Source organism: Alligator mississippiensis, chromosome 12 (genome assembly GCF_030867095.1).
Source record: "Alligator mississippiensis isolate rAllMis1 chromosome 12, rAllMis1, whole genome shotgun sequence".
NCBI lineage: Eukaryota > Metazoa > Chordata > Crocodylia > Alligatoridae > Alligator > Alligator mississippiensis.
The window spans coordinates 3,373,443-3,386,865 of record NC_081835.1 but is presented as its reverse complement, the minus strand read 5'-3'; the positions used below and the strand labels follow the sequence as shown (position 1 = coordinate 3,386,865).

Sequence of the window (13,423 nt, the reverse complement as noted above, 5' to 3'; positions counted from 1 at the left end):
GATAGATAGATATAGTATAGCTATAGTATAGATATCCATCTATCTATAGGTAGATTTCTATAGATAGATATATAGTATAGCTAGATATAGTATAGATATCCATCTATCTATAGGTAGATTTCTATAGATAGATATACAGTATAGCTAGATATAGTATAGATATCCATCTATCTATAGGTAGATTTCTATAGATAGATATACAGTATAGCTAGATATAGTATAGATATCCATCTATCTTATAGGTAGATATCTATAGATAGATAGCTAGATATAGTATAGCTAGATATAGTATAGATATCCATCTATCTATAGGTAGATATCTATAGATAGATAGATAGATATAGTATAGCTAGATATAGTATAGATATCCATCTATCTATAGGTAGATATCTATAGATAGATAGATATAGTATCTAGATAGGTATAGCTATATTATATTTTATCAATTATATATATAATTTTCTATTACTTCCTTGACATGTTGCAATGACCTCTGATTTTTTGGATTGCATCCGTGCATTTTACAGGTATATGTGTGTGTATATGTGTATATTTGTGTGTGTGTGTACATGTGTATAGTCAGATGTGAGGACGTGAGCTGATGGTAGGTGAGACTGTCTGCACGGATCTCGGTAGGTAGGTAGGTAGAGAGATGTTCAACGCCAGGACGCCAGTCAATGGTGGTGGTTGACCTGCAAGGTGCGGAGCATGATGCGGCGCCCCCGAAGCCTGCGGCATTGTTCCCATTTGCTCGAATGAGACCTGAATGGTGCCTCGGCGCCCACCACCGCGGCGGTGAGAGGGACGCAACGCAAAGAGAAAGGCGAGGACTGTTTTAGGGGCAGGGAAAGAGGAAAGTTACCAACAGTGAGGGACGCCAGGGAGGGAGGGAGGCGTGAAGGACACCCCGGCTCCGGGTGGGTGACCGATGGCAAGTGCGGGGTGCCCCCCGCGCCCATGTGTCGCCCTGCCTCCCCTCACGTGGCCGCCCCTCTCACAGCCGGGGCGCGCGGGGCAGGCAGGCAGGCAGGCCGCCCGCCCAGCCCAGGCCAGGCCCGCGGTGCGGGTGGCGGGCGGCGGGGCCGGGTAGGCCCGCGGGGGGGTGGCGCGGCGCCCCTCACCTGCAGCGGCTGCCCCCGGCCCCGCGCGCCGGGCTCGGCCTCGGCCTCAGGCCCCGGCCCCGGCCCCCGCCGCCGCCGCCACCGCCGCCTCGGCGTCCATGTCTGCCGCGCAGCCGGCTGCATTGTGGGAAGCTGACCTCACCGCCGCCGCCGCCGCCTCCCCGCCGCCGCCATCGACATCGCTGCCGCCATGGGCGCCGTCACGGACGGTGAGGCCGGGCCGGGCCGGGGCGCGGGTGGGCCCGGGCCGGGTGGGGGGCGCGGGCGGCTGACGCGCGGTGTTTTGCAGACGAGGTGATCCGCAAGCGGCTGCTGATCGACGGCGACGGCGCGGGCGACGACCGCCGCATCAACCTGCTGGTCAAGAGCTTCCTCAAGTGGGGCCACGGCGCCAGCCACGAGGAGGGGTGCGCGCCCACCACAGCCGTGCCGGGCCGGGCCGGGCCGGGGACCCTCGGGGGGAGGGGGGCCGTGAGACCCCCCCGTGGGGTGCCCTGCGATCCCCTCTGGCAGGCCCTTGAGATCCCCATTTGGGGTGTCCGTGGGATCCCCTCTGCAGTGCTCCTGGGATCCTGTCGGGGGTGTCCATGAGATCCCCTCTAGCAGACCCTTGAGATCCCCTCTGGGATGCCCTGGGGTCCCATCTGGGGTGCCCTTGAGATCCTTGCTGGGGTGCCTTGGGATCCCCCCTGGGGTGCCCTTGAGATCTCCTCTGACATGCCCTTGAGACCCCCATTTGGGGTACCCTGACATCCCCCCTGGAGTGCCCTTGATATCTTGATGGGGTGCTCTGGGATCCCCTCTGGCATGCCCCGAGATCCCCATTTGGGGTGTCCATGGGATCCCCTCTGGGGGACCCTTGAGAGTTTGCTGGGGTGCCCTGGGATCTCTTCTCGGGTGTCCCTGACATCTTTTCTGACGTGCCCTTGAGATCCCCATTTGAGGTGCATCTCCTCTGGGATGCCCTGGGATCCCATCTGGGGTGTCCTTGAGGTTTTGCTGGGGTGCCCTTGAGATCTCCTCTGACATGCCCTTGAGATCCCCATTGGGGTGCCCAGAGATCCCCCCTCTGATGTGCCCTCGAGATCCCCATTTGAAGTGCTCTGGGATCCCATCTGGGGTGCCCTTGAGGTTTTAATGGGGTGCCCTGGGATCCCCCCTGGAGTGCCCTTGAGAGCTCCTCTGGCATGCCCTTGAGATCCCCATTTGGGGTACCCTGAGATCCCCATTGGGGTGCCCTGAGGGGCTTTCCAGGGTGCAGACTCAGTTTTCCACATCCACCCCAAGGTTGCTAACAGGAAGCCAGGAAATCCTTTCTGGGGTGCTCTCCAGCTGCCTTCTAGCTTTACCCTGAGCTGCTTCCCAGGGTGCCCATGCAGGGTAGCACGGTGAGGGGGGCAAACCCGATTCACTGCATCCACTCGGAGACTTCAAATGGCAATTCAGGGGGTCACAAAGATCCTTTTTGGGGTGCCCTGAGATGCTTCCTGGGGTGCTACAGAAGATCAGCTGCAGTGAGGGGTGCAAACCCGATTCACCGCATCCACCCAGAGATTTCAGACAGGAATCCCGGGGGGTTTCCATCCTTTGTGAGCTGCCCTGAGATCCTTTCTAGGGTGCTCTCAGCTGTTTTCTGGGGTGTCCACACAAAGCTGTAACTGTGAAGGGTACAAACCCGATTCACTGCATCCACCCAGAGACTTAGAACAGGAATCCAGGGGATTACAAAGATCCTTTCCAGGTGCCCCAAGCTGCTTTCTGGGGTGTCCATGCAAGGTTAGTGCTGGGAGGGTTGCAAACCTAATTCACCTTTTCCATCCAGAGGCTTCAAACGGGAATCAAGGGGGTTACAAATGTTCCCACCTGTTTTGGGCCTTTGCGAGTTCTTTGGAACGGAAGTTGAACATGGAGCGCAGACTAAGAGCTGGCATTTTTTGCTGGGGGTCTTGAGTCTAGCAAGGGCTGCCTTGGGTCTAAGAAAGGTTGAGAACCATAGCCCTGCAGTGTTTGCAATCCCCCGAGCAACAAGGCAATGAACTGCCGTGGGCTGCAATGGCGGCAGGTTTCAACAGGGCCAGATGCATGGTGTGTAGTCCATGTTTCTGGGCTCCGTTTCTGCGGTATGTATGTTCCAGAAGGCCACATGTGAGAGCCTGGTACAAAGAAGGTATTTTAAGTGCTGGGAGGAAAAGAATACCCTCTTGCAGGTCTTTCAGACGAGAGTACCGTGGAACTGTAATCCAGACAAGAACCTCTGAGTGCTACTAATCTGAGTGTACATAAATGCTGCCCTAATGAGATATTTTTAATCCAGGGGTAAATCTTTCCATTACTCGAATACATGCTTCGCATCCTGAAAATAAACTTAAAGATGCAACACTAGAATGAGCCTCAAGAGTGTCTTTCTAAATTACATTTTCCAAGAATGATGCACTGAATACTTGGAATATTATATTCCTTCAGCTGCTTTTATATTTTCATCGGATGCTTAGTCTTCTAAGGCACCGTAATAGTAAGGCACTGTAATTATAAAGGAACATCTCTTCTTGTCTTCCTTTAGATACACCCAGTACCAGCGCATGCTGAGCACATTATCACAATGTGAATTTTCAATGGGTAAAACTCTGCTGGTATATGATATGAACCTGAAAGAAATGGAGAACTATGAAAAAATCTATAAAGACATAGGTAAAGAGAACTGCATGTCCTACTTGTTTGTGGTTGCATACATAATAGTGACTAATTCCTGATAAATAGTTCACAAATGTGGTAAGCGTATTTCAAACTTTTTGTCATAAAGAGCACCCATGCGCAGGTTCTGAGCATCCGTGTGGTATTTAAAATAGAAAAAAAAAAAAAGGAATGCAAAGGAATAAGGTTATTTAAAAATTTCTGGCCGTACCAAATGTTTAAATTTGGCGCTAATCAGAGAGTATAGTGTTACCTGATGTTGTAGTTAATGAGAGGTTTTTATGATTCAGTGAACTGGTTTCTTGATGCATGTGATTACAGAATTCGTTTTGATATTCTTTCTTTTTAAGAAAATAGCATAGCTGCAGCGCATGAAAAAATTGCTGAATGCAAAAAGCAGATTCTGCAAGCAAAGAGGATACGAAAAAATCGCCAGGGTAAGATTTTACATCATACGAAGCTATGTCTAAAAGGAGGGTAGGCTTAAGTAGACTTTTGGCTCTACAGGGCCTTTCAGACCAGTACAACTTTAGTTTTAAAATTGTCACACTTGTTTCCAGCCCAAGTACAAGCAAATATGTTAGCCATCTTCAAGAGAACAAATACCATTTCTCATGTGATCATTTTCTGGATGTCATTCATATAATGTTGTTTCAGTTACAGCTAGGAAAAGGCCCTCAGTGATGACCAAGACAATTTGGGATGAGTACTCAGGCCACAGTTCTGCCTTGAAGTCTAATGTTTAAACTACATACATACGATGAGCAATCCTGTTAATACGAAGCTACTCGGAATGTAAAACTAAGCATGCATGTAAACACTTACAGAGCTGGGAATTAAATACTCCTCCCAAATTTGCTAAGTGCCCACTGAGTGCATTTTTTAATTATCTTTGCAGAATCATGACCTTAATTCCTTTTCTTTTCAAACCATGCTAAAATTGAACATAGACTGAAAAGGAATTTGGAGAAGCAAGCCTACAATTAATATCAACATTTTGTTGTTTTGAAGGTGGACTTTAAGTGTCATGCTTCAACTTAAGGCAAATTATCAAGCTGCTGTTTTCAAAGGAAGTCTACGGTCAGAAACAGTAGAAAAGCAATAATTGGCTTTGTGATCATGTTTTATCAGTATGAAAAAAGAAATCGAGTTTGTATTTCTGAATTACATTTTCCAGGACAGGCACTTCGAAATTCATAATGCCCAGATGTTGGAGGGTAGGGAAAACTGGGAATCCCACTTGGATGCAAAAATATATTCTAATGTGCCAGTGCTCTGTGAACACAGCTGGCCCTCCCCCTCTCAGTCCCGCCTGCGAGAACTGCACAAGGTTCTCTTCAGAGCTAGTTTGTGCTGTGCCTAATCGAAGAGGAGGTTTATGGGCGAGCAACAAAAGTCACATTCCCTTCCAGACATTTCTCTGCCCGACCAGGAAAAAGCAGTGGTAGAAAAGAACAAGACCCAAACAATCACTCTACGTAGCAGTGTTGATCTCCTGCATGGCAGTTCAGAACGCTACTGCTGAATCAATTCTATTATTAATTTATTTGTGATTATAGGTGGCCCTCAACAAAGGCTCAAGGCAGCTTACAATAACAAATAGAATTTCTAAAACTGAAAAAAGATAGCTAATAATAACTAACACTAATTTATAATGAGGAAGAAACATAAGTAGCCAAGTAAGTCACCTGAAAAATTAAAAAGCCACAAAGAGAACTAATGGTGTCACCACTAGGTTGTGCTACTACAACATAAGCAATCAAGGGTATGGCAAGAAGTCCTCAGCATAAATTGTTGTTTCATTATTTTTTAAAGCACGTACTTCAGGAAGTTGCCTGGGAGCTTTTCAGAGCCTTTTGCACGCAGCCAGCAACAAGGCACTTACTTTCCCTGCAAAACTACAGGTGTTGGCAATCCACTTTGAGGGAGTTCCAAATTGTGCATTTTATCATCTCTCATAAAAAGGAGTCTGCTTATCATTTCACTGCTAATTTATTTTAAACATTTCCATTTAGGTCTGTATACCATAACATTGCATGTGCCATATTCTCTCTAGTTCTTGGGGGAAACTACATTCAGTACACAAAGGTTTCCATGTGAGGTAGATACCTGGCACAGATGCAACCATTGAAGCCAGGAAATGGCAAAGTCACATCACCCATACCCATGTCCCTGACTAAACCTGTGACCTTTGCGCATAAACTAATTACAGGATCACCCTATTTCTCAGGATCATGTCGTTATTTCTAAAGTCTTAGTAACTGATTGGGGCAAGTCATCTAGATGGTAATCATAGGAAATGTATACAGTAAACTGTGTACGATAAAGCAGTTGTGTGGCTCCACCATATTAATGATGCATAGAGGGGGAAGTGAAGTATATGAGAGAAGAAGTAGTAAACTGTGTTTACAGATAAAATGCAATATAGTCACATAGTATTGAAAACTTTCCAGAATATACAAGCCATCAAATTTTGCATTTAAGAGGTCAATCCTACCAACATTTCATACTGAGCAGGATGCTTTCTTTTTGGAGTAGTCCTGTTGAGTAGATCAGGCCTACCATGAAGAGTTTTTAAAATCTCCTTTGGCACATGTAACTACCGCAGAGTTAAGCATCTGGGATTGTGCTGCACGTAGTAGGAAGCCTAAAAATAAGTCTTTCCAGGAAGTAGGAGGGATTCATGTTACTAGTATTCCATTATCTGTGATTTTGGGTTAACAAATCTATGCTTTCACAATTGCTATAGCAAGTAACCTTTTAAAAATGTTTTGCCTGGATTTTTTTTTTTCAGAATATGATGCATTGGCCAAAGTAATACAGCACCATCCAGACAGGCATGAAACATTAAAGTAAGTATTGGACAAAATGAGATGAACATAATGTTTTCTGTTGTTCAGACTCAAATCATGCATTTTCATATGACAAATTCTGCTCTCAGATTGTACATAAAATACAAGTCCAAATCAACAAAGAGAAGTGCATGTGTATCTCGTGGCAGAATTTAATAGGTCCTCAGTATTTAGATTAGATACTTACTGCAGAATCTAGCTGGTCAGTTTATGAATTAACATATATCCTAATGTGTGAAATGATAATTATGTGCAACATTTATATTTTCTGCTTAACTAATAAGCACATGCCATTTATCAATTGAAAACTCCGTAGTTGTCAGAAGTAGCTTTGGTTTTTCAAATTAGCTAACTGATTATCAACTAGAACCACCAAGGCATCATGCCTGCTTCTTACAAAGGAGCCAGTTAAATTTACTTTCGTAATGCAGCAGAGCAAAGGTTTCCTTAGCAAAGTTATAAATAGCAGCAACACGTTTTAATTTTCTGCCCTTTCCTTTACTTTGTTTCCTCCTCCAATTTTTTGACTTAGGATTCAAAGCCTGAACTAAAGCTATACCCCATTTTGCTAGGCAGTGTACAAATGCACAGGAAGAGAGTCCTCATCCTGTACAATTTACAAACTAAATAAAGGGAAACAGTGTAAGGCTATGAAAGGAGATGATTATCCCTGTTTTGCAGATGGAAAACTAGGACAGTGCTAAAATGAAAGATTTTTTTAAAAAAGAGAGTTAGAAGGGTCTAAATATGTAGCCTTCACCAACTTTTCTTAAGCTAATGGTGCATAGAAGTGTATAGCAGATGTGCAGATTGGACCAAGATCAGCAAAAATCCCAGTCTACTCACTGCTTTAACTTCAAGGCCATCCTTGCTCTTCAATTTTTGAGGAGAGCTTTCAGAGATTGCCAGTGGGTCAGATCCAACACCCAAAAAAGACCACATTTGAGTCAGGTTTGAGAGGCCTGGCTGTCACAACAGCCAGTCAGATTGCGAAGTGTTACTCTTTTTAAGTTGTTCTTATTCATTGGAAAAGGGTAATGAAAACCTGCCAGAAAAAAATATGAGGGCTTATTGTGTGGGAGGCTTACGGTCATATACATTCATTAGTCATATGGCACAATGGGACAAATCTCAGAGAAATAATTTCTCAATGAATCACTTAAAAACTCTTTCTTGGAACAGCCTGTTCTTTAGCACACCAGAAGAGAGGCTATTATTGACTTAGTCATAAGTATCACACAGGAGCCTAGTCAAGAAGTAACAGTAACTGAGCTGTTAACTAACAGTGACCATAGCATAGTTAGTTTCAACACCCAAAGAGCAAGCAGAATACCAAGAGGTGACACTAAATGTTACAAAGGAGGGCTTCAGTAAAAGAAGGTTGTTCAAAAAGACCCTTGTGTAAGAAATAAAATCTCTAGATGTAGCTTGGATATTACTAAGGACAATAAGAGACTCTTCCAAGACACGCATAGTGCTGAGGAGAAAGGAAGCCAGCTGGCAAAGCGTAATAATAACATTTTAGGACCTGGTCAGGCTAAGCAGAGATCTTTCCATGGTAAAACCAGTGAGCAGGAGTGTGGGCTGCTGCCCTCTTTCCACAGTCCAGGAACGATTAAGCACCAGGCCTAGATCTCTTCCAGGCCTACAAACACTGTTTCTGCCACCAAACACTTGCAAAGTCGCACAAAACAAAGCTTTCTCCCTGCTAAGGCAACTTGTAGGGGTCCAAAGGCCTTTCATTCTGTGCTTTAACCTGCCTGTTTCAGGCCAACCTCTCTTCTGCTTATTCCCACCTGAGCCCCTTAGAGGTCTTCAGCTGAACAGGACTGGCTGGCCCCAGGCTGCCTTAAAAGGAATTACAGCAGGCATTAAGAAAGAGAGACATGAGAAGAGATAGAAGAATAAATAGCTAAAGATGTAAAAGAAACGTTTCAAAGAATATCACAACCTGGAAGCCAGGTGTGTGGAGAAATCAGTCTGCCTGCTGGCTCACCAAAGATTAAGGGAAGCAATTCAGAAAGACACAGTCATTGCTGAAAAGCTAAATTATATTTGTGCCTGTCTTCACGAGCAAGAATGTTGAGGGTGATGTCCATCTTAGGTTTATTCTTTTCTATTTACAAAGACGAGAATTTTTCGGATTGAGATGACAGATGCAGTGCTGGAGCAAGTGTTTAGTTTAAAATGCAGTAAATCACCAGGCCCACATACTAAACATCAAAGAATTTAGAAGCAGTATCTTAGCTATTTCGGACTTGAGCTGACAAAACTGGTAATCTGTTATTAATAGCTACTGTCCCAGAGAATTAGAAAGTAACAAAAAATTTAAAGACTATGGATTTTCCCAAACCTAATGCAAACAATGCTGGTTAGGTAGAAAATAACCCGTCTCAACTGCAGTCAGTGCTGAGCTGTTAGTAGCCCCCAAACTGACTGGTGCTGTCATTTGCAAGGCTTTTAACAGCAGCTCTAAAATGGACTAGATGCAGTTATTTTCCAAGGCCTCTAGTTGTTCCAAGGTTGGAGAGCACAGCCATTTTACAGATCAGAAAATGGGGCTGAATGGTGCTGCACACTTGACTTATACACAGTTAACAATTTTTGTTGCAGTGTAAACACTGGGCAGAAAAATGAGTCTGTCACCATATGATTAAGCAGTTAAGCAAATTAGGAACGTAAGTAAGTAAACTGAACTTCATGTATCTAGTTAAGCTATGGAACTCATTTGCTAGAGAAGGTTGTCAGGGCCAAGAACTTAACAGGATTCAGGAAGGAAATGGGTATTTAAATGTGTCAAGGATATAAAATGCTGCCCATGACAATATACTTTTGCCACGGGCACTAAATATTGTGTTTTTGAGCTTAAGTCAATTTCTGTCAGGTTTCACCCTGCCGCCCACATGAGGGAATATTACTGTGCATCTGCTGCAAGCTTCTGTAGCCATCCACTGAAGCATCTGGTTTTAACCACTTTCAGAGATGGGATGGACCTCTGGTCTGATCCACTCTGGCCACTCCTTTATTCTTGTCTGGAACACTCAGGTTGCTCCTGAAGCACTGCTCTGTTACTGCTCCTGTAACAAAAAGGGGTGGGTGAATGAGTGAAGCTTGTGACAATACCATTGGGATCTTCTTTAGCCTGCTTCTGGCACTTCCTTTGTATAATTTGGTAAATGATTGCTAACATGTTGGACAGCAAGAGTGAGCTCTTACAGACCATATTCTTAGTATACGATTCCATCCCAACCGAGTGGATTGGTTTGTTTTTGAATGGCTTTGGTTTCTGTAATACATGAATATAATATAACAGCTTAATCCCTGCATTAGAAAGAGCTTTACACAAATGTCATTTTTATTTAGTATACTAGATACATTTGTAATTGTGCAATTATAGGAGCTATTCTGCAGTTCACTTTCTGTAGTTTTGCTCAAGTTGAATTATTTTTCAATAATTGGCAAAATGATTGCATAATTAGAGTTAAAGCACTGTTTATACTATGACTTTTAATTTCTGCACAGGCAGCTAGAAGCTTTAGGAAAAGAACTTCAACACCTTTCTCACATTAAAGAAAATGTTGAAGATAAGGTACAGTTTTATTTTGCTATACAATTTATTCATCTCAATTACAAAATAATCGACAATAAAATATTTGGGAATATGTACACTTAATTTGCTAATATTTACTTTGTGTTGTTTTTTGTCATTCTAGCTGGAATTGAGACGAAAACAGTTTCATGTTCTTCTGAGTACTATCCATGAACTTCAGCAAACTCTAGAAAGTAGGTTGTACCTAAATGAGAGACATGTAGGGTCAAATTCCACTCTCCCTACTCACTGGAATAGGTTTATTAGTCACTTGGACAACTTAAAAGGCAGCATTACCGAGCCCTGTAATCCATGCATTTTTTTTCCCATTTCATTTTAAGAGTAATACTGTCTTTTATCATGGAAATATAACATAATTTATGTAAGTTTATGTATTATTGGCCCACATTCAATTACTATTGTCAGTACCTTATTAGTCTTTTTTTTCCTAAATAAAAAGTCTGTTTAGACTTTGTTCTATGAGCCTGCTATGTTGTTGTCTTCTGAACAGGGTCACCTTTAAACTGCTTTTATGCTCTTTCAGTCTCCCAGGTATCACAGACCTTGTTGAATTGGGATGAACTTTTCACCCTTAGATGCTGTGTAGCAGGGGAAGATTGGTTATTAATGCTTGCTTGAATCTGTAATATATATAATATACAACTGAGTAATTTACCTTGTCAACATTGAATTATGAGAGAGTCAGTATAGTCTGGTGAACGGGGCTCTAGACTAGGATTCAGGTGATTCAGGCTGTTTTCTCAGCTCTGTCACTAGCTAGGACTTCGTGTCCACGTCTTAGTTGTCTAAAATGGGGTGAATGATATTTACTTTCTTTACAAAACGTTCTGAGTTGGACATACCAGAGACTCATAGATGAATCACACTGAAAAGCATCAAGTGAGTCAAGTATTAGAATTACTACTGTGGTAAAAAAGGGTTCTGGACATGTAAAATCAGCAACAGGCATCATTCAAGCTTATATCCTGTCATTACCTTCAAGCATCAATACTGCTATATTTTTTCAACATATACAGTAATAGCTACAGGAGCTGAAACAAAACAAGCTCAGGAGTAAGTGCCAGTCTCAGCTCTGAATTACTTTTTTTCCGTAGGTACTTAACACTATTAAACTACAGATTGAGGGCAACATACTTTTTAAACAGGAATACTACGTTTTAGTATAGTTTGCAAGTGTGAGCGTATTTGACTAACAGGTACAATTTGAATTACAGATGATGAAAAACTTTCGGAAGCAGAAGAATCCCAAGAAACTCAAATGGAAACAGAGACCAAACCGTAGCTAGATTCTGGACTTATCTGAGAATTTCTACAGCTTCGAACATGCAGTGAAGCTGGTACCTCTTAGACTTGTGATTACAAATTCAAATTTTTCTTTAAAAAAAAATACTTGTTTTGTTAGTGGGCCAATGGAATTGTTGCAGATAATCTTTGTACGCAAAGTGTAAAAGGCATTTTATTTGATTAAGCCTAAAAAATACAATAGCTTGTGAGCTAAGACATCTGTAGTCTTTTTGTTGTGAGGTGTGACATTAGGATGGTCTTTAAAAATGAAGATGTTTACGCGTTATTAATAAACATTTTTCCAAGCAATTTCCTCATGATTGTTTTGAAGATAGGAAAATAGTTTAGTAGCTAATTAAAGCACCTCCCCCACCCAGTCCACTCTGGAGCACGTCTCTAGATGCCCAGTGATGCCAGGGTGCGTGAATCTAGCTGGTGGACTCTAAGCTAAGTGGTTTACTCCTAGTTTTGCCATGTAGTAGCCATTTAATTCATCTTAGAAGCCACTCACAAAAAATAGCAATGACTCTTGTTTAACACAGTATAACTTTCATATTGCATAAGTGTTGCCTTTCCAGCAGCTTCAGAACATTAATGATCTTACTGTGCTAGTTTTATTTACATGTATTGTGGTAACACCGTGGGGCCTTCAAATCAGAGATACAAGCCCCATGGTGCACAAAGGCAACCGAAGGTCACAAGCTAAGAAATAACTTAATTATAATTTGGAATGCTGTGTTCCTACAGATAAGGATGCAATGGATTGAATACAGCTAGCGTTCAGAGTCTGATGACTGTTGAATACCAAATACATAAACAGGCTGGGGGCCAGGCATGGGATCCTGGCTTGCCCACCCCTAGGGAAGGGCTCTAACTATTGAGCTACAGAACCAGGAGGATCCCAATTGATCTTGAATTCTTTTCTTTACAGAGAGGTGAGAAATTTTGGGATGTTGTCTTTTATTGGACATAGTGCATAGACAGGCTTTTGAATACAAGGCATTCTTCAGTCCAATAAAAAATAGCATCCCCAAAAATCCTTGCCTCTTGTATAGTTCCTGGAATATCCTGGCTACTACATCACTTTAACACTCTTCACAATGACACTGCTTCTCCTGTTGGAGCGGAGAGTGCCTTCACCTGAACACGCTGCTTAGCACGTTCCCTTGGGTAGGAAGAAATGTGGCGTTGAACCCACCACAGCTAAGTATTTCAACTTTGTCCTTGCTTGCTGGCCGAGTGCTCCAATCCCAAAGCGAGGAGAGGAGAGGGGCGGGGGGGCTGCACCAGCTCTTCCTCCACATGTCAAAAGAACATGGCAGCAGCAACTGCAGACTCCACAGACTACAAACACCTGGAGCCCCATCAGCACTTGACTTGAACTAGCTCAGCTCTGCCAAGACAGGGATAGCATGTGGCTTGATGCAACTGCAGGTGCCTGGAGAACTCTAAAAGTAGCATGCTTGTGAAGTTTCACTGCCTCCTCCAGTCTGGCAGAAGCTGTGAGGGAGCATTGGGGATTGCAATGTTGAATAGAGGTGCCTGAGGTAGGATTTACATGGAATCTAGCTGCCTAAATCCTTCTGCATCCGGCCTTGGCTTCTTGTAGACTTACTGATATTTTTCCAAAACAGGAACAAAGAAAACTGATAATAGCTTAATTTTCACAAAAAAAAAGTATCACCACAAGTTGTTTCTTTATTGTTCTGCCTTGTGGGTCATTTAATTTTTCCCCCTCTGGAAGCCATTTTATATTGTGCAAGAACAACAAAGCTTAGCAGTAAATTTAACTGCAACGTTATTATAGGATTGCTAAATTAGACCCTTTATCTTGGATATGTAATTTATGGAGACTAAATTAGCAA

At 43.1% G+C, this 13,423-nt stretch overlaps 2 protein-coding genes across 4 annotated transcripts in view; one reads left to right on the top strand and one right to left on the bottom strand.

Moving 5' to 3' along the window:
- Window positions 1-1,208, bottom strand: part of ATXN7 (ataxin 7) — a 105,644-nt gene extending 104,436 nt beyond the window's left edge. For both annotated transcript variants that reach the window (XM_059715843.1, XM_059715844.1), the window contains exon 1: window positions 1,122-1,208. The gene's annotated coding sequence lies outside the window, so the exon portion shown is untranslated. The remainder of the gene's footprint in view (window positions 1-1,121) is intronic.
- A 30-nt stretch (window positions 1,209-1,238) lies between these two features.
- Window positions 1,239-11,867, top strand: THOC7 (THO complex subunit 7). Of its 2 annotated transcripts, XM_014604994.3 has the most exons (8): window positions 1,239-1,330; window positions 1,411-1,528; window positions 3,682-3,809; window positions 4,163-4,249; window positions 6,607-6,664; window positions 10,187-10,253; window positions 10,378-10,447; window positions 11,489-11,867. In XM_014604994.3, exons 1-8 carry the CDS (start codon window positions 1,312-1,314, stop codon window positions 11,554-11,556), a joined length of 615 nt encoding a protein of 204 aa, XP_014460480.1. In that variant the 5' UTR covers window positions 1,239-1,311; the 3' UTR covers window positions 11,557-11,867. The 2 variants fall into 2 exon arrangements, with proteins under 2 accessions (XP_014460480.1, XP_014460484.1); XM_014604998.3 differs by lacking the exon at window positions 1,411-1,528 and having other exon boundaries at window positions 1,247-1,330.
- Window positions 11,868-13,423: the final 1,556 nt, after the last annotated feature.